The following is a 20,847-nucleotide window of genomic DNA, read 5'->3' as shown; positions in this document are numbered from 1 at the left end:
GCCACCACAGGGCGTTACAGCCAACGACTCGACACTGCCCTCCGGTGGACACGGTGCGTAATTACACCTTATTGTCTTATTTTGAATCAAGTATATATACACATTTATACACACATATTTACAGACACACGCACACGCGCGCACACACACACACACGCACGCGCACACACTGATACATGGTACAAATCAGAACTATTAATGCATTTAATTATATCATATATTACATTAATTATATTAAAGCCTGTAATGACTAAAGAATACAAGCAGGTCAAAACATAAAATTTAAAACTTTTATTTGAGAACCAATGAAATGGACTGCTAACCATCTGTGTCTTCTATCTTAAAGAATACCAACAGGAACATAAGGACATAAACAAGGGAACAAACTGCACAACGTGACAGCTGGTGCCAGAGCAGGCATCACCAGACACTGGCTTCATTGGAGGAGACACACAGGCCAATCACATTCTGCTGGGAAGAAAATAAAGTCTCACTGAAGCCTTACAGATTGAACATGGGGGGGGGATTGAGGGTGTGGACATGTCAACAATGGTTTTCTCCTCCAATGAAGGTGTCCAATATAGTGATGGGTGCTGCTGGTTTAGGGTCTTTGAAGACGATACAAAAATATGAGCTGGAAGCACAGGATCATTTTCCACCTGCTATGGCAAACGCAACACTAACGACACTGTGAAATTAACACAAAAGGCAGGCTTCAGCGTCTCGTTTCGTACGAGTGCTTTAACTTTAAAACTCTGACCATTAAAAAAATATCAACCTACACCAGCTGTCAAGTATAGCATAGCAAATAATACTATTTAAAAAAAAAAGGGAAACTCTTTGTTCACTCATTTGAAAAATGCACCCTGGAACATATTGTCCACCCACAAAAGATTTGTTTTTGGATGAGAATTTATAGTACAATTTTAGGGAAAGAAATTGGCCTCCTCTCCATTTGATTCAGGAGAAATTCACACAGCTTACAATAGCAAGGTCCCTCCAGGTTAAAAAAATACTAATAATGTTGTGTCTTCTCGTCTTCACAAGTCTCTCAGACCCACGAATCCATTGCAGGTCTGCAAACTGTGTCCTCCAAGTGAAATTCAAACAGGAGACAAAGTTCTGCACAGACACTGAAGACAACTAATTTACAGGAGAGTCTGGAGTCCAGGCTGTCCCCACCAACAACTTCCAACCAGATGCTTACAGGACCCGTCAGATAACCACTACAGGAACTCGCTTCTTCAGAAGATATATCAGATCTCATCTGTGATATCCGTAGCATGATATGCAGAAGAGACCATTGTGTCAAACTAGCTTATGATTTCTTCTTTCAGCCTTGATCTCACGTAGGTGTGTCTGACATACCCTTAATGTTCCCTTTCAATCCCAAAGCAACTAAACACATGCAGCCTGCAGAGGAGCGCCACTCGGGTGTAACGGCAACCGCGTTTACTTTTGGACTTTGGAAAGGGAGGGAGCGCCCCGAGCGTCTGACTGTCAGTCACCACTGCTAACATTAGTGAGGTAGAGATTTGTCCCGTGTCGAGGACGGATGTTTTCATAAGCTCCACCAGCCAGAGAGGTGCCCGGTCTCAGCTTGCACACATGTTGCATACACTTTCCCCACAAACTCACAGAACCATTCAACGACGGTGGGACAGACAGACGAACGGCTCCAACCCCGTTCTCATCTCGCCGCTCCTCTGTCTGTCCATTTAACATCCGGGCTTCCTCTGTGAGCTGGCAGGCAGAGAAAACCATCCATGGTGACTGGGAGTGAAACGCTAGGATGCAACGGGACAACACACAACCACACACACACACACACACAACCCCACACACAACCACACACACACAAGGCGACACAACAACCAATTAGCTTATCTTTGTTACTTTTAAACTCGGGGGCGACAGCTCGGTGGCACAAGCTCGTTGCATGCTATTCCACGACCTCTGCATGTAAAAAACAACCAAAAAAACACTTTCCCTTTGTTACCTCTGCTACATTTGCTCATCAAAAACCTGCCATGTGACAAGTTGCATGGCTCTTCTCCCTACGAGGGTCAATTCACGTACTGCTATTCTCCATTCAGATTTAAATACTGCAGCCTCATGTGTTAACATAAACCTATAAATGTAACATTCAAATAACATTAGTCTACTGAATATAGTGAAATGACCTCAGGTCAGGTTAGCATGACCAGCTTGTGATATGTTTGGATATGATGCAAGACGAGCAGCGCTCTGACGCTGAATGAAAATAGAGACCTAATTTACCCCCAAACTGCAGTCGTGGTCCGTAGCTAAATGTGTTCGACAGACAAATAAAAGGAACGGCGGCATCAACAAAAAATAGGCAAACTAAAGTCGAGCGTAACAACTTAAAAACAAGCAGAGAATCATCTTTAACTGAAGACATGGAAGCGTACTAAAGCTTTGCATACAAGTTCTCAAGCAAAACAAAAAAAATAGCTTTCTATGGCCATATTTGCGCAAAATAAAAAATCCAATTGCTTCCATTTTGTTTCAACAGTTTCTCTTTTGCCCTGTGCTGAAGGATGACAGATGATCTCCGTGGTACGACGGTATTTGCTTGTTCAGGGTGGCATCTCAGCTCCATATGAAGGAGGCATCCCTGCATTAGGGGGGAGGGGGGGGGTGGGGACTCGTGGGACTGCAAGGACGGCAGCCACTGCTGTCCATGAAGATTTGAGAAGCCGCTGAGAGGATAGTCCGGCAAAGAGGGGCGAGGGGACGCGCTGCTCTTCTCACATGGACTCGAACTCATCGATGCGCTGCTTCGTGTTGCCCTGGCGGATCTGGCGCAGCGTTTTGTATTTGTCTCGGCCCGCTTTCACGTTCTCCGCGTGGAGCACGTCGTTCGGCGTCTTCATGTTTTCGTCCCTCGCCTCGGCCAACTCTGAGCTTAGTGTCTGGGAGATAAAAGAGAAGCGAGGATGAGAGGGCGACGAAGAGGAGGAGGAAGGAAGGAAAAAGACAAGGAAAGAAGCAAAGGGGGTAAAACAGAGAAAGAGGAACAAGAGAGGCATAGAGGAGGAGCAGAGTGAAAAAGAAACCGAGACAGAAGAGCAAACATGGGCAAAAATCAGATTAACATCGATGCAAAGCCACTTGTGTGTCAAAACGTATGTAAATCAGGGCTCCCGCTCGTTCTAGAGATCTTCTTCCAGGATGTTATTATATGACAGCCATTAATATCCTCCGATTTAAAAACGTGTAGTCTTACATGCTGAGGAAGGATATCAGAGATGAAATAATTTGGTTTTATTTTGACTCCAAAAGGAAAGATTTCTTGTCCTGTAATGTCCGTTCAAACAGCTTAGGTTCGGCTATGGCCTGTTTTTCCAGCATTGAGAGCAGGCTAGCAGATACAGGTTAATAAAAACGAGTTGGTTGTTGTTAAAGTTCTTCTTGCCATAGCTTTAGTACAACTCCTGGCTTACAGCAGCAGCTTAGATCTACAGGCTGGTTAGGAAACATGAAGAGATTTGATTTTCTTTGATGTGATTTATGGATCCATTACCAGTAGTTCTTCTAGAAAGCTACAGGCTTAGCCAGCGCTCCTGTTAAAAGCAGAACGGACAGACAAGTATGCATCATCTTACCCCGATTTGCCATTGCTTGGGTGGCGTTTCTCCTTTGCAACAAAACTGCTGTTAGAAAATCATATGATCTTGTTGTTATTTGTGTTTGTGAGACACAAATCTCTCTTTTGGTGCAATAATATTAATGGATTAAAGAGGCGTTTTTAGTCTAAATGTTGTATTCCATGGGTAAGTTTTGCACTTATTTCAACTCCGTGATGCTCTCTAGATCAGGTGCATCATTTATTCGATTTTTATTTGTGGGATTTACTTTATATTGGTTGTGAAAGGTTATTGGACATTGGGAGAAGTACGTACCGTGGTCATATCATTTTCTCAGGACCTTTAGGACTTTAAGTCAAAGGTTTGGATATAAACCTTTAAGAAATAACTCGGCATACTTTGATGTCAGAATGCTGCCCTGCTATGTAAATTCTGTCCAGGCTGGCCGGTCTGGCCAAGCTGTATCGGACCCTCAGAACGCTTTCACCCTTTGCTCTCACCTGCAGCTGTTTCTTGACCCTCTCGTTCTTCTGGGCTTCGGTGACGCGAGCCTCTTCGCTGCGGAGGTCCAGCTGGCTGACGCCCTCGTTGGAGAGCTCTGCGCTGGCTTCTGCGTGGTTCTCGTCCTGCTCATCGTGCTCGCTCTCGGCGTGGCCGGCCAGGGGGGCTGGCACCACCAGGATTGCAGTCTTCAGCTCCTCCTTGGTCTTCTCCAGGTCCTCCTGGGCTGACAGAGCCTGCGGGGAGTGGAGACGGGGTGTGAGACCGAGACAGGTGACAGTGAAATACCCTGAAAAGCCTATGTAGGGCCGGCGGAGAGGAGCGCTGTACCTTATGCTGCCATTCTATGGCCTCGTCGTCCTTCTTCCTCTTGGCTTCTTCCAGGAGAGCGATCTTGGCTGTGAACTCAGCCAGTTCAGTAGCCTGTGATGAAATAGACACCCTGCTGTCACATACACTGTTCATTTAAAGACACACCTCATCCTAGATAATCAAACACACACCAGAGAAGCAAACCCTTTAAAGATTATAATGTGATAATCCATGTAAACCGGCAGACTCCATCAGTGAAAACAAACACACCAGTTGTTCCTGGGTCTTCTGCTGGTCAGCAGCCTGTTTGGCTAGCTCCGACTTGGCCTCCTCCGCCATTTGCCTCTCTTTCTCCAGCCTCTCGGCCTCCTCCCTCGCTCTCCTCCTTTCCTGCTCCAGCTCCAAGGCCCGGCGAGTCTGCTCCTCCAGCTCTGTGGAAGGAAACATTGTCAAATTAAAGCATCTCTTCGGCTGTGAGTGAAGACCAGATACGATGAAGGCAGCAGCAGAGATGAGTAAACGGACGGACGAAGAGGAAACAAACCGGTACCTTTCTGAGCTTTCATCGTCTGCTCTTCAATCTGTCTCAGCCTCTCCATGAGCTCGTCTTTCTCACGCTCTATCCTCTCCTTCTCTTTCTCTGCATACTCTCGCTTCTTCTTCTCATTCTCCAGCTGAGCCCTGAGAAGTTTAGTAGAGTTTGTTTTTTGACCTGAATAAAAGTTGCAGCCCTTTTAACTGAAGAAAATACCTTCTGCCTCAGATAACGGACCTAATCTCAAGACTGCCCTCTAGTGGGGAAGCGCTAACAATGATGTTCAACATCTAAACAAATTCTATCAATTAAAAATGATTTACAAATCTTTTGACAGACACATACATCATTTTAAAACATGCAGAATATTTGAATTACTTTTCCAGGGAAGTTAGGAGGAAACAAACACTACCTTTCCATCTGTTTGTGGTGCTTCTCCTCTCGGGCCTGAGCTTTCATCTGCTGCACCTCGATGGTGTCGGGCTTTCTCCTCCTCATGTACAACTCGTGGTTACCCATACACAATGCCAAGATCCGCTTATTGATGCGAAGTCGAGGGGCATAAAACACAAAGTCCTACAGAAAACAAGAGTAAGGGGAGAGGAAACATATCCTTTCATGTCAAGCAGGGCATGTTTCCTGTATACATAAGCAGAAAGTAGAGTTTTATACTATTAATGACACTCACTGGTGCTTTCTTGTCAATAGGTTTGATGACAAACTTCTTGTCATTGAAAGAAATGTTTCGAATCTCACTCCAGGGGAAGCCAATCTTCGGTGTCAACCTGAAAAAACAATTTACATTAACACATTCTGCCAGCAGATGGTGCCTCACATGAACGGACCACCAGGAAATCATGAGACTGAATACTCGGTGTATGTTTCAATTACATTTTTTAGGTTGTGTGGTTAATAATGGTGACAGGAAAGAGAAGTAGGCGATGACACTTCCTGCCAAGAATTAAAAAGGATGGATGGGTGTTCTCTAATTAGAAAGGAACAAGTGAAAGGAAAGGTTGAGGTGATAACGAGGATGTTGCTGTCTAAGGGAAGAGGACAAACCGTCCCCGATTTCCTTCCTTTTCACCTGGACAAGAGAACAACCAAGTTGAGATGACCTCAGATACCAGACAGGAAGGGAAGGCAACGAGGGGAAATCCATTTTGGGTCTTAGTGGTAACTCCAAACAGACCAACAGTCTATTTTTTGGGGATTAGACTGAATTCCCCCCCAGAATGCATCACTTATTTTTTAAAGAAACTCAATAAGCCTGTCAGTGTGTGTGTGTGTGTCCTTTACTTGTCTTCGTGTTCATAGATGTTGAGGCCAAGGGCATCCACGCCCAGCCACAGCTGTGTGCCCTTCTTGTTTTTGATCTCAAAGTAGTTGACTCCGTACATCTCCAAGTCCTGGGCAATTTTAAGATATTCCATCATAGAGTCCTCTCTAGAGGGGAGGGAAAACAGAAGAGCACACATCCTGTATGTTTTATTAGAAAACGTAAAAGAGATTAAACTCTGTGTACATTTTATTTTTCATCCATATTAAGTTCCACTGTCACTAACATGACACAACAAGGTCACACATAAATACTTCCTTTGTCTCTGTCGGGGGAGGAGGTTAAACACATACCTGAGCATTCCTCTGTGTTCTTCGTGCCAAGTCTGTATCCTGTCCTCCCACTGCTCCTTGGTCAGCTTGTGCTGCTCCAGGACTCTGCAGACAAACACAATGACCTCACCTGACGGGATGACACATTCCAGGTTTCATACGACCTGGACTGTGTGAGAAAACTCGACACTTGGGCTCACAGCGGAGTCATATTAGTGGTGACATGTTTTGTGTGTGTACCTCTGAGGCAGCAGTCTATCATGGGTAAGATACCCAGGCTTATGGGCATCTTTGTTGTAGTCTCCGTACTTGGCCTGGACAGAGTATGAGGCCAACAGCACAGCTGTCTCCGGGGGACAGTAGTTCTCATCGTTCAAGATGGCCTCCTTCACCTGGCAGAACAGGAGGGAGTAGCAATATCAACATCAAATTCAGCTAAACTGTGCACTGCATTTGGAAGGAAACCTGACTAGTGAGTGGCTTGTTACCTGCAGGAAGAAGAGCCTCTGAGTGATCTCCTGGATCAGTTCCTCCGAGACATCCTCGGGGAAGAACTTGGCTCTGAACTTAAACTGCAGAGGGTTCTCTTTCTTCACATCCTGCTGGGTCACCTGGGCGATAAGAGACAACATTACTATCCAACATATCATACATTTTGTCTCACGACCAAATCCATCCATCCATCCATCCATCCATCCATCCATCCATCCATACTAAGCTAATTGTAAACCATCCTTTTCATAATTTCCTTTATCAAATCACATTAACGGGGTGTTATAACAAGCATTCTTGTCACATAACACTTCTGTGATGTGGTCACAATCAGATCTTTTCATATCTGGGGTAGTTGTGCTACTGGGCTGCAAAGTTGTTCCTCACACACGGTAAAAAATGGTTTCCATAGAGCCCCATGTCTTCATTGCCTGGAGGGCAAGTCTGTGCTCATAAACACACACTGGTTTCACAGCCCTTCAATGTAAGGGAAATGTACCCCTGTTGCCTCTCTCTCTCTATGTGAGGGTGTTTTTCTGTTAGGCATACTTGGAAACACGCCGATACAGTCTAATAGCAGGGGTGTGAAGGCTGGAGGGCGTGTTTGCCTGGGCGAGAGCGGAAGCCTGTTAAAAAGAGCACATCTGAGGCTCCAGACCACTGCAGAGCTTCTCGGCAAATCCCAGAGCAATAACAGACTCTGACTGGATGAAAGACAAACAGATAGTGTGTGAAGGAAAGACGAGAGAAAGGCCCCGACAAAGAATTAGAAAGAGAAGGCGGTAGAGTGATGGTAAAAGGGAGAAGACAGTAACTCGGTGGTTATCACAAAGGAGGAAATTAATGTAAAGGAAGACGGACCTTTTTATTGAGTTTGAGCCAAGTGCTGTAGCCTTTACTGTCCACATACTGGAGGCCAAAGAACCAGACCTCCCGCAGTCCCACCGTCTTCACCACCTGACATTCAACAATAAATCAAATAAGTTAAAAGGTCATTTTTTAAAAACATAAACAGCATGGTTAATCACCAGGACGCCTGCAGTGCATTCATTTAGCTTTTTGTCTCATGCTCACCTGGTCAAAGAGTTGTTTTCCTGTGGTATTAGGTTGGATGGCAAACTCCAGCTCTGCATCCATGGTGGTCACACGGACGTTGATCTAGAAATCAAACACAACTAGAAGTTTATTTGGTTTGCCAGAATACACAGGAAACGACTTGACATGGTCGGATCAGATACAGCGCTGCCACCTTACTGTCTCCATTACAAGAGGTCACAACGCCCAATGTCTGAAGTCATAGGGTACTGAAAACAGTCAGCTTTACAAAAAAAAAAAACATGCATATCCTTAAACTAGTAGTGGAAGGATCAAATATGCCCAGATACCAAATATTTGTAATGGAACTTGCATTTCACTCCTTCCTCATCCTACACTGCCAGGCCCCACCTTTCAAGGCAGCCTACTACTTGAGGACCTCTGTTGGGGTGGGGCAGAGGATAAAACTCATTAGCTGCCAGTAAACGGCACTGGCAGTAGGCCAGCAGCAGCTGATGGCACAGAAGAACAAGCCATCCCACATCCTCCCTCCCACACCTACACTCTCACTGAGCCCCAGCAGCAGTGGTTAACACCACCGGAGACAGACGGAAGTGCATGGTACGGAGGAAGACACGAGGCAAAATGCGACGCAGAGTGCAAAAGCAAGTTTAGCAAGGGTGCAGAAAAAGAAAGTGGGTGAGATAGAGTGCAACAGGAAGCAAGGGAGATGATCTGGGGTGTACTCCCTTTGAGATTGAGTTACAGCGAGGTTACTGTAGATGAGCCAACCACACAGAAAAGGAGGGAAAGGAAAAGGGACACCAAAAGAAGAAGCTGAGGAAAATAGCCCTCCTTTTTCCTCTCAGCAATTACAGACAAAACCTCAGAAAAGCTTACTTTGCATTTCCCTCCCTCTACTCTCCCCGTCTCTCCTGCATTCATCCCGTTTCTCTCCATATCCCGGCAATGAATAATCCATGAAACTTGGGTCTATACAGCACATAGCTGGACTCCCCCACGCTACGGGGAGCTCAGACCACAATGTATCTGCCTCTGACTCCCTCTCATTAATTACCCATGAAAAGTCGTGGTACTTTCTCCACACTATAGACATCTCACATGAACACTCCTGCATGGCCTTAACGGTTACTGTTATGTGCAACAGTGGATTTATTGTACATTATTTTAAAAGGGATTCAATTGTATCCCACATTTGCAGAAAACATGAATATAAATTTAACAAGAAGCAAACAATTATGTTTTGTTAAGTTCCATCCGAAGTTACTGTAAAGCAATGAGGTCACTGCTCCCCACTTCATACCACTGCAGGCTGCGGCTCGCCTTTGCACAGCACGCATTACAACTTTCAACCGAGAGGAACCATTACTCATAAAAGCAGCTAGCAGAGGTGGTAAGCGCCGACACCTCCACCCCTCTCTTTTTACACCACGTATGTCCTGAAACCGCAATTGTGCTTCGGCAAAAATCATCTCAATCAACTCTTGCAAGTGAAAACTGAAAAATAACACACATGTCAGCGAAATAACCTATTCATGGTTCACTGACAGATGAATCAAGACTGTGTTGGTTTCAAGCCTAGCTGCCTCATGGACTTTATGAGATAGTAGTAGTTATGGAGAATGTTGTGCGAGCTGAGGTTTCCAAGTGACTGGCCTTGAATGATCCTTCCCCTGCGTTTGTGTGGGGCCTGCCAGCCATCAGCAACCAGCTGTGAAATAGCCAAACTTAACGCTGCGTGTGTGGGTGCCTCTGCCATACATAGCCAACCCACAGGGCAGATAGGTGGAATCCTGTATGGACCAGACGGTCAGTTAATCCCATCTCTCCTGCAGAGAGGGGGGGAGGGAGGAGAGGGACAACAACATGCCAAGGCACTGACACAGCTAATCGCACAGTATTGGAGGGTGACTTTTGCAAGCCTGTCCTTACATGATACAGTCTGACTGGGCAACATGACAGACTGACTCTCTTTAAAAGGAGATATGATCTGCTGGAAGTGTGTGGCAGTTTAGGCATCTGCAGAGAACCCTGCCCTCTGCCTGCATTTTCTTATTTTACTGTTCAGGACTCTTCTGGGTGTCAGCAAAGAGCATCTGGACCCCACATGGGGGTGTAACCCCCAGCCAATAAGCAGCCTGTTCTCATTCCCAGGTCAAACACTGCCACTTTGTCACATCTCTCAGCATATGGAGAGACCTCACAGGCCTGACACAGACCTGCATTCATTCATTTTCTACATGCTCAAGTTGAAAGTTGGGACACAATCTTGTAAATAACTAGATTTTGCTCTACCTCCTTCATGTGCATGGTCACTAAGTAGGCCTCTAGTTGTAGTACGTGTAGTCTAAGAAAGCAATAAAACACAGAATGGACAAGCTTGTGAACAAATGACACCATCAAGGTTGAAAAGCGAATGAGTATCTCGGTGAGTCTCAAAACTAGTGGCTGCATCATTCATATGTTCCCTTTCAGGATGTTTCCAAATCCCCCTCTCCATTACAGTGTTGAAGATGAGTTCTCAATCAGACGGGCCTCTTGTTAAATGTGCAGCTGTTAAGTTACTGTAAGCTGTTTAGAGAAGCTTTGCTGAGCGAGGCCTTAAGAGACACAAGTGCGCGTGCACACACACACACCCCCACCCACCCACCCACCCACACATTACAATCAGTAGAGTTGCTAATCTGGCATGCTGGGCTCTGAGCAGCTGTCTGTCCCTCTGATAACCCCCCTGCAGGGTGAGGCAGGCTTCGGAGGGGAGGAGGAATGGAAAGAGGAGTGAGAGCGTAGGAGGAATCACTGCTACCCACCTACAAACATTTGCCCTATGAGGGAGGGAGGGGAAGGTGAATGCTGTGTGTGAAGCATCCCTTTCACAAGAGGGCAAAAAGGACCTGAGAAGCTTCCAGTGATTATAAAAGATGCACTAGAGGGACAACAAAGACGAAAAATGACCACAGAGTACAATCCGAACTTTTGTTTTAGGAATGAGGTGAAGGGTCAAACACAACAGGCAAACATGACTGCCTCCTTCCAATAACCCTCACTGTTTTCCTACCTCTTAAAATTCCTACAGAATTTTTCTCGTCCTATTATTCCCAAATTTTATGTTCATCCTTCTGACTAGTTCCTTTCTTGACAGTCACTCAGTCGCCTGGTGATAACCACCCCCCCCCCCTCGCCTTGTTTCTGTACTTCCACAGTGACAGGATGTTGACATAAACTGGGCCCCCGACATACACAGTGGGCCCCTTCTTCAGCAAACGGGAAAAACAGCCTCAAGCTAGGAAGCCAGTTAGGGCCCTCATAATGCTCTTGCCCCAATGCCCTAATTTTATTTCCAGCCATGGAGTTGTTTTGGACAAAACTTATATGGAATTATTGAAACACGGCTATTGCATAAATCAAGGACTGCCTTCAGAGCCAATTTAAAAACCGTGGCTAAAATCAGGCATCAACAATAGGAAGAACCACAAATCACTACTTACAAACTCTTATGTCAACCTTGCGACTGTTTTTTATTCTTTAGTTAAAGTTACATGCTGACACTGAGGCATAAGAGGCCTATTCCAAAAGTGTTTATGTCTGGCACCAATTCCAGACAGGGTTATGTCTGCTGGACCCTGCTTTTGAATCCACTGCCTCCCTGTGACAAGCTGTGCTTTCTGTTAGTTATTGTCTCTGACAGAGATGTCTCGCCAGCCCTCCACTGTCCTAGAAGCTGTGTTGGGACGGTGCCCTGATGACTCAGGGGACAAAAGGGGGAAATGGAGGGTGACATCAATGCCTGGCTGACCACTCCGCCAAAAAAAAACAAAAAAAACTCAGTATTGCTGTGTCATGGTTTGACCGCTTTGAGTAAAAAGTGCCCTAGCCTACTTCATATTTGAAAATCTCTGTCTGTAAAGTGAGAACATATTGTGCAACATGCATATACCCCCAGAAGCGTGAGCTCTACCCAAGTCGGTTTCCACGGAGGGACTGCATCAAATTGCTTTTGTTTTGGTGCTGTTCACATCCCAGGGCTCTGGCATTCATTCCACCCTTTTAGCAACAATGGCAGCAGTATTGCAGTTTGCAAGGCCTGTGGGCCTGGCAGTTCATTCCACACTCCGGCTGTTGTTTACTTGGAAGAAGAGCATGAGGAGTGGGAGCAGCCATAGGAATAAAACTGCCACTTCCCAGAATGCACAAATGTAGCTTTGGGCAGCAATGCATGCCGACTATTATGACAACTGGAGACATTCCGTTTATACAAGCACGCTAGGCAGGAACAAACAAGCAACCCTCATGTTTCTGAATCACGTATCATATCCTCAGAGCTACTTCGGCTTCTGCTGAACGCACGTGGTGGGGGGTAGTTCATCTGAAAGATAGGAACCTGAACATTAATTTGAGATGCAGCCCAGCAGTGTCTCTCTTATTGTCCATAAATCAGAGTCAATTCATTAAAACCAAATTGTGAACATTTAAAAGGGCTTAGAACATTATAAAATAAGTATATTCAATTGTATTGTATTGATATAATATATATGCATTTATAATTTAGAATATGTATTTACCATATTTATATTAAATTGACTGTGAGACTGTGACTTGGTGTCTAATACTTTTGGCATTTAGCTATTTCTGCAAGAATTGCATTTTTTGGAGAATGGATGGCACGCACTGTTCTTGAAACTGTTCACAAACCCCCATATTTCGTTTATACCAAGGGAAGCAATACACCCTCTGAACGCCCTCAGTCTTTAGTTTGTGGTTGTAACGTTTCATGAGGCTGTGATTATCCTCGAGGTCACAACAGGTCATTTTATACGGTGATGTCAACATACAAAAAATGGCTACTATTGTGCCTAAGTCAAATGTTTTCCCTGGCTTCCTCCACATTGCACTGCATTTCTGCATACATCTGTAGAAAACAGTATGATAAAAGCAGCTGACTTTTGTATAGCAACTCTCATGTAGCTTCCTTCAGCCTCTTACCGGTTTCGGCATCTTTGCGTCCTCCTTACACCCAACAGCTGAGAGGAAAATCCGTCAGAGGACAGCAGCAACACCTTTATCAGAGGATCTGAAAGTAAAGGAGACAGAAAATAACAGAATATAATGTTTAAAGGAGGGGAAATTAACAAGACAGTCATTGAACGGAGTGAAAGAACTGACAGAATGAAAAAAAAAATCCTTAATCTGTGAATGACCACGAGACACAGAAACGCCAAACAGCCAGATACACAGATAAGTAGTTTTGCTTCAATCTCAATATGCACGTTTCTGTACAAAATGGTAACAATTGCACGTTTGGAGGAAAACTACTTGAGAAAGAAAGTTACTGTGGAAGAGTAAACCGAAACACAATCGAGGCATTGCGGTGACTCGTGGCCATTGTAAAATTATACTTTATGCAAATAGAAGCCTCAAATAACCAGATATTTTAACTACACATATTTTAAAATGTTTTTCACCCTGCATCGGATCATTGCACACTATACATGTCACAGCCCAGGTACACTCGTTGAAACACAAGCCTGTGACTTCGGTAATGACCTGGGTTGAACTGCCATATGATACTGAAATGATCCAGGGAAAACAAGAGTTATTGTCATGTGAGCAGGTCATATAAATCATGTCTAGATGCCCCAGTATATGGTGTTATGGTATCACAGATACTAGAAAAGCATACAACGTGGTTTATTATCAAATGGCAGAGCAATAAAGCACCATAACCTGCTTGAACAGCATTTTTTTTTTTTTGCAGAGAGGATGCTTTCTGTCACTGCGGCTACCAACCAGATTGAATAGCTGATGTTTATAGTTCAAACATCCTTTACTTGTCATTGCCATGAACACATTTACGGCCTGCTATTCTGGTATCTCCTTCAATTTGGGACATGAGGCATTTGTGATGTATTTAAGTGACATGCAAGTTCTTATCCTATACAACTGCTTTAATTTAATGGCATCCACTGTTACAGCTCAACATAAATATAAAATAAGAATATAAAAAAAAAAAAACATACTCCATATTGCCAAGGTAACTGAAGACAAGAAAAAAACAATGATTGCTATCACACACAGTAACGTGAATATAAGGCTCTCGGTCATAGTGACCGTACGGAGTAAAATAAGGGCAAACAACATGGTTATGCTACAAGGCTAATGTGTTGTAGCATCCAGACGTGCCCACTTGTAGCTTGTAAGCAATTAGCTCGCGTGTTTACCCGCCGCCCGTTGGCTTCCGTTACACTGTAATTTAGCCACAATTTAAAAAAACCCGTTACACTCTTTGACAAACGTTAGCCGCGACGTAAACGTAAAACAATACATACGTTAAACGTGTAAAAAAAAAAGCCCCCCGCTGACTTTCACTCGGTAACGGAAAAACGTTAATGTTAGCCGTTAAAAAAAACCGTTATTAGCCTTCGCTTAAAAAAAAATGCTGCTCGCGAGGCGGAAAGGTGGCCGTTGGGAGGCTGACATGTTTCATGCTAGTTAGTGGGTGTCGTCTACATAACGGGACTAGCATAGCCTCGTAACGTAAACCCTGCGCGTGAAGTTTCAGAGCCTAATAATAGTTTGGTCATCATTTTAAAAAAACCTCGAGAAATTGCGCCTACGTGCGACAAGCTACAGTGCTTTTACAGGCAGGTTTGAGGGGTTCACACACACAAGCCGTCATTTCTAACACGAGGACATCCGCTATTGCATCAAACTTTGAGGAGAAGCTCATCTTTTAGGGAGAGGCAACTCACCGTGGGGTGGGGGGGGCGAAGTGTGTCTTTAAATTGACAGGAAATCCCGGTATCTTCAAGCGGAACCAAACATCCACAATGTGGAAAATTATCCTCGCTCCTTGTATATCAACGCTTTAGACGAAATTCCTACAGAGATACCGTTGAAGTCTTAACAAACATAAGGCGATTTGGGGTGCCGCTAGTGTCGAGCCAGTCGGAATCAAAAAAATGCTACGGCTTCCGGTCTCAACTTTAAAAAATAAAAGCAGCACGGAAGTTTGGGAAGTAGAAGAAAACTTGACTTTTAACATCACAAAAATAACCCACAATTATTCACAATATTGAATAAATCAGATTTATGTTCTTATGTTATTTTGAAGGGAGAAAAAAAATCCCAATTAACTGCATTGGCCTGAACTGGGAGTAGTTCATTAGACAGATGCACATGCAACAAGTGTTGTTGCAGAAAGAAGTGGAAGTATAACCCTATTCATTCACGTGTGACAATAAGAACGAGGCTACATTTGAATAGGCTTCACCTGATCCGCAATCAATCATTTGAGAAATGATTGCTCAGCTGATTGGGATCAATGACCTTTACAAATAAATACGGCAGGTTTAGAGTTATTTTGTGCATTTATTTTGTTCTGCCACCAGAGGGCGCGGTGTCCCTTCCGTTGGTGTCCCAGAAGAAAAGTTCCTCCATTTGTTGGTACACAAGAGGAACTAAGTGCATGCAGTTCAAGACTTTTATTTAAATAATTAATTAATTCATTTTATGTTAAAAAAATACTCTTTTATTGGATCTGGACAAACAGACTAACCCAATATCCTGACATGATGAAGGAGAAAAGAGAGGAGGAGGAGGAGGAGGAGGAGAAAGAGGAGATCTGGGTCCAGCCAATTTAATGGGCGGGGCTGATTAGCTCGAGGATAGCGTGCAGGTAAGAACACACCGTTTGTATGAGCTAGTAATATTGGTGTACACGATATTCACAATAAAATATTAACACAATAAACCTCCCCACCATCAAGTAAGGATGCATTAAAGGAAAATATGTCGTAACAACGTGTCGATAAGCATGCTAATTATTAATTTACAAGATTATTAGCCCCAATGGTTCCTTATGAAGCTGTCAGCACAAACTCGACTATTGTGAGGGAAATAATAGTGTTTGCATATTGACAAAGGAACGCTATTCACCCCACAGTTTGATTAATAAAGTCAATTCGGCAAATAAATTGCTCACCAATTTAATGAGATATTGAAAAACGTGAGTACAAGAGACGGAGATGGTGTTTGACCAGGTAAATAATATTTGGAGTTAGGTTTGTAAGGGATGGAGGACATTGTCCTGCTGTGGTATTTACATACCATTTATTAAATCAGCTGGGATAAGGTTAAATAAGTTAATTTATAAATAACCTTCCAATGAAACCCGGAACATCCAAGTGTTTAATCCAGTGCAGGGATCTTATCTGCTAAAGGTCCATTCCAATGAAAACGTTCGGTGTGTCTAATACAAATAACGTGATTTGGAACAAACTGTGCATATTGTACTGGAGATAAATATTTTTCGGAATAATTGAAAGTGAGTTTTCCTTAGAAATCAGTTGACTCCTTTGTTTCCACGGACTCCCGGTGACATCTCCAAGGACACGTCTGTGAACTTGGCCCGTTAGAAGTGTCACATTGTGTTGCATGTGGAACACGTCTTTATTTAGCCTGGCATATCACCACGTCACAAGGTCTCCATCCATATGACTCAGGGCGTGCTGCTCTATTGTCAAAGAAGTGAAAGGGCCCACTGTAGGGCAAGAGGATCAATTTGCTTTGTTTGTTCGACAAGTTTTTAATTGACTGACATCGGAATCGTGATCTTTTGAAATGTACATTATGTGTATCACTCGGCAGATCTTGGCACAGATCCATGGAGTCATCGATACACAGAATCATGTACATTTAATGCTTAAACTGCTGGAGAAGGTGCTTGAGTAGATCTCATGACAGCATTGATCTTTTCTTTGAAAGGTTCATATTTTGACCTCGCACGGTCGAATGTTAAGATAAATTGCTGCACAGTTCAATTGAATGAGAAGATAAAATTAGCGTCCGTAATGTTGTTAACACCCCTAAGGACAGATGTGTGTGTGTGTGTGTGTGTGTGTGTGTGTTTGGTACACAGAGGCATGGACGTTGTTATGTGTTACGCAATTGCAAAAGTGCCCTAAGTGTCGTGTGTGTGTGTGTGTGTGTACTTCCCCCCCCTCCCTCCCTGTACACTGCTGACCAAATTAAATGGACAGTGCATCCGTCTGTTTCTGTCCTCTTTATTGCTTCTGTGTTCTTTTACCTGAGGCTACTGCTCAAGTACTGTCATGTTTCAGTATTTCTTTTTTTTTAAATGTACTCTTGTAGTTGTTGTTATTTTGGTAATATATGGTATCTTTTAGGATCTGTGAAGTCCATGTGAAGAGGAACGTCTGCAGATTTTTGGCGTCCCGGGGGCAAGGATGGGAGAGCAGCTGTCGACGATCAACGGTAGGGATCCTTGCAGTAGCATGGTCACACTAATGTCTTATGTATTTCCCATTTTAAGGGCTCGAGTGTATGCGTTTCCTCCAATCAGTAAAATGTGTCAAAATGAGTGCGAGAGAAAAATGCTCTCATGTGGCACAGCTTGCATGTTGCACATTTTGTCTGTGAAAATGGGATTTGACCCCCAGGTGTTTGATAGGAGGATTTAGATTGAACTTCCAGGTTTCTAAATTGGGTGTGAGCTTAGTGAGCAGATCCAAATCACACATCGGGCTCGTAGTTCTTTTGGATCTAACCAGCCTATTGAACTACAATGTCCATGATTCATACACAACAATTATAGGACTTTGCATGTGTGTTTCCGTGCATCAGATGGTTGCATCCAAGCCTCTTCCTTTGAGTCTCTCTGTGCTCTTTGCTAAAGTTGGAATTATGCCTCAAAAGACAGATATAAATAGTCCCAGGGTGAATCGATTTGAATAGTATTAGATAACATAACCAGTTTCAACTGGTTTCCAGGAGAGACGTTGGAGGTTGTGCTTCAGCAAGAAGAAGGTAGAATAATTGAGTTTGTTGTCAGGGGGATTAGTTTTGTAGTTTTGTTTCAGTATAGGCAGGCATATCTCTCTGACTCTTCCCCTTGATTGTTAAATCCAATCAATGCCACATAATGAAAAGTGCGTGACCATATATGCCTGCTACCTTGATGATGAATTAGGTGCAATGAAGATAATGTGATAGGTGGAGGCCTTCCTAGGATGGCACCAGTGAAGTCATGGTTTTTCTCACCATCGCCACTAACTGCTGCATCGAATCATGACCAGGACTATTGAGTTACCCTCGGTATGTGGGTGACATTGTTGGAGGCTTTTTGAGTAAAAGAAGAGATGAAAAACCCATCCTGCTGCCCACGTGGTTGATCCCTTCTCAGTGTATAATATCATAATTTATGGTGGTAAAACGTACCCCTGGGCAACTTTTGGGATAATGTGTTGATGGAAATGGAAACTTTCTTATCTTTGAGAAGAGAAACAAATTTATTTTTCACTTTTTCAGTTGGAAACAAACCCCACAAAGAAGGCGATTGTGTTTAAACACCCTATAAGTCCAAATCACTCACACACACATTTGCCAAGTTTGTTATAATTAGCTGAAGGGGGGGGGTTAATGATGCCCCCGCCCCTCTCTTCCTGTGATAAACACAGAGCAGACATGAAGTGAGATAAACAATCACACGTCCACCAGAGCAAACATCGAGGAGGAGGAGGAGGAGGAGAGGCAGCCGGCGTGAAGAACAAGCTCGTAGTATGAAACCCACCCTGAGATGACGATGTCTCTTTTGGAGTTAATTCAGGAGGGCCAAGAGGTGTTCAGCGGACTGCTTCACGATGTGTTCATGTCCATCAGTCTGTTGACCCGACAAACGCACAGCAGGAGCCGAGGACCGCCAGGTCGGTGTGAGTGTGTGTGTGTGCTGTGTGTGTCTGTGTTCAGAGAGTCTTCTCGTCTGTAGTGTCTGTTATTGAAATCAATGTGACAGGATGACAGGACAGGATTTCCTATCCCAACTGAGATTTCCCCTTTGGAGTTGAAAGCTAGTTTGAATATTCTCATCCAACATCCAGTAAATGTCGCTGTAGTCCAGCAGGGGCACCAGCCGTCACTCCAGGCCGATCCTCTTCCTCCTCGGTGTTTGACCCCTGTCACTGATTACCCGATTTATCCCTCGTGAGTGACTAATTGATAACTTGCTTTATGTCTCAATACACGCCTGCGGCAGGAAAAGTCAGTTCGCTCGTTGGATGGTTCAGGGACAGATTAAACAGACTGGGGGACCGTCTTCATCATGTCTGCCGGTCTTTGCTGTGTGCGTCCGCCGGCAGACAGGAAACAGAAACATAAATGCACGCAGACTAGCAGACGAGGTGAGTGTCATCGCACTGTGAGTGAAAGTCCATTATTCTACATCCGGGAACCTGTCTTGCAGTTTAGACGCACCAACAGGGTCATTTTAGGGTCAAATTTAGTCACATTGATTGGTAAAATGTCAGGCGGAACAGCCTGATCAATACTTCCACGTGAAGGCCAACAGGTCAGAGGATTCTTCTTGGTTTGTTGACATTAGATGGGAGGGGGATTTAGTGTTTTCTATCCAAACACTGTAATCCCTTTATGCTTGATTTAAGGTGTTTCCTCTGTTTTAAGGTGGAAAGTTAGAGACACTGAAACCAGGTCCTGGCTGGACTATGAACTCTTCAATATGTGTAACTTTTTAAAGATTATTTTCAGGGCTTTTTTATTGCCTTTATTAGTGAAGCTGCAGAATGAAAGGACTCCACTGTCTAAGAAAGGGATATTTCAAGAGGGCTCAGTATGACATGACATTCATCGTGAAAGTGAATATTTGTGTGCCCGTGTTTGGCGGCAACAGATGCAACAAAGTGATTATTATCCGTGTTTATTGTCCGTGTGCTGCTCCGTCAGATGTAGGTACACAGATTTACACAGCAGCGGGGAGGGGCGGAGCAAACGGGAGTGGTGTAATCGCTCAATAACGTGACAGGTGTGTGTATGTGCGACTGAGACGGGGAGGGTTTGGACGTACAAATGAGGAGAGCAGGATGAGGCGGGCGATACTCTTCTCTCCACCTGTGGTTGAGGAGGAAGAGGGGAGCAGACGGAGGGACGGGATGATGAAGGAATGCGCGGGGAGACGGGAGTATGCAGGGGAGAGGTTCGTCCGCATCTCTCTGGAGGAGATGGAGAGCTACTACAGATGCAATGAGTGCTGTCAACAGCTGCATAGTGAGTTTTGAAGGGGATGTGTGTGTTTAAGTGTGTGTGTGAGATGCAGCGTGTTGTCATGAGTGCTCTCCTCTCACTCATCATATTCACAAAGAAGTAGTCAAATCAAAGAACGATGCAATCACTCGCTGCGTTGGCTGGCTGTGTGCTACTGTACAGACAATACATTGTGTCTACGAGGCGTTTCCACCATCCCGAAATCACCGGAAAGCATTCAAGTTACTGTTCTCTTTTTTGGAGTTTGAGCTGCAAATGTAATGATTTTATATCGTGGCTATAAAGGTTTTTCCTGTGGCCCATCAAAGGAGCCCAAAGTACATGTGGGAAAAAAGTGTTCAACATCCTTATTTGCTCAAGGTGGTTCAATAAAAGGTGGCATAATTATCTGACAGCTGGTGTGCGTGCAGTGCCGGACTGTTTGTGCAGTCGATCACGCAGACTCCCGAGTGTTTGATGGTTTTCAGATCTCTCAGTCTAATTCTGGTTTCCCGTGTGCTTTGGTCTGTATTTAGAGACGCCGCGTGTATTTTTAGCGAGAGCTATTCTAGAAACGCTGTGTCACTGAGACAGGTGCTGCGTTACCTCATTACTGCCCCTTCATCAGCTCATATTGTTCGTTTCCCGGGGTCTAAATGTTAATGCTCATGTGATGTT

The 20,847-nt window shown here is 44.2% G+C and overlaps 2 protein-coding genes across 5 annotated transcripts in view; one reads left to right on the top strand and one right to left on the bottom strand.

Moving 5' to 3' along the window:
- Positions 1-276: 276 nt before the first annotated feature.
- LOC311010094 (radixin-like) lies at positions 277-15,060 on the bottom strand. Its single transcript, XM_084004598.1, has 15 exons — positions 14,868-15,060; positions 13,102-13,189; positions 8,137-8,220; positions 7,924-8,019; positions 7,059-7,181; positions 6,811-6,962; positions 6,592-6,675; positions 6,259-6,405; positions 5,648-5,744; positions 5,372-5,535; positions 4,975-5,105; positions 4,695-4,855; positions 4,443-4,535; positions 4,112-4,348; positions 277-2,936 (listed from the first exon to the last, which is right to left on the bottom strand). The coding sequence occupies exons 2-15, from the start codon at positions 13,111-13,113 to the stop codon at positions 2,772-2,774; spliced, it is 1,746 nt and encodes a 581-aa protein (XP_083860724.1). The 5' UTR covers positions 13,114-13,189; positions 14,868-15,060; the 3' UTR covers positions 277-2,771.
- Positions 15,061-17,348: 2,288 nt separating this feature from the next.
- The window catches only part of mcf2la (mcf.2 cell line derived transforming sequence-like a), a gene marked incomplete at its 5' end in the record, with an annotated part of 28,514 nt that continues 25,015 nt past the window's right edge, over positions 17,349-20,847 (top strand). For 2 of the 4 annotated variants that reach the window (XM_084003898.1, XM_084003894.1), the window contains one exon: positions 18,719-18,839. In XM_084003898.1, coding sequence (XP_083860024.1) covers positions 18,719-18,839 — 121 coding nt within the window. Of the gene's footprint in view, positions 17,392-18,718; positions 18,840-19,196; positions 19,314-20,847 lie in introns of those variants that run through there. The other 2 variants (XM_084003897.1, XM_084003895.1) reach the window with 2 other exon arrangements.

Source organism: Eutrigla gurnardus (genome assembly GCF_963514095.1).
Source record: "Eutrigla gurnardus genome assembly, chromosome: 24".
NCBI lineage: Eukaryota > Metazoa > Chordata > Actinopteri > Perciformes > Triglidae > Eutrigla > Eutrigla gurnardus.
Note: the sequence above shows the minus strand (reverse complement) of the source record. Positions and strands in the feature narration are given on the sequence as shown.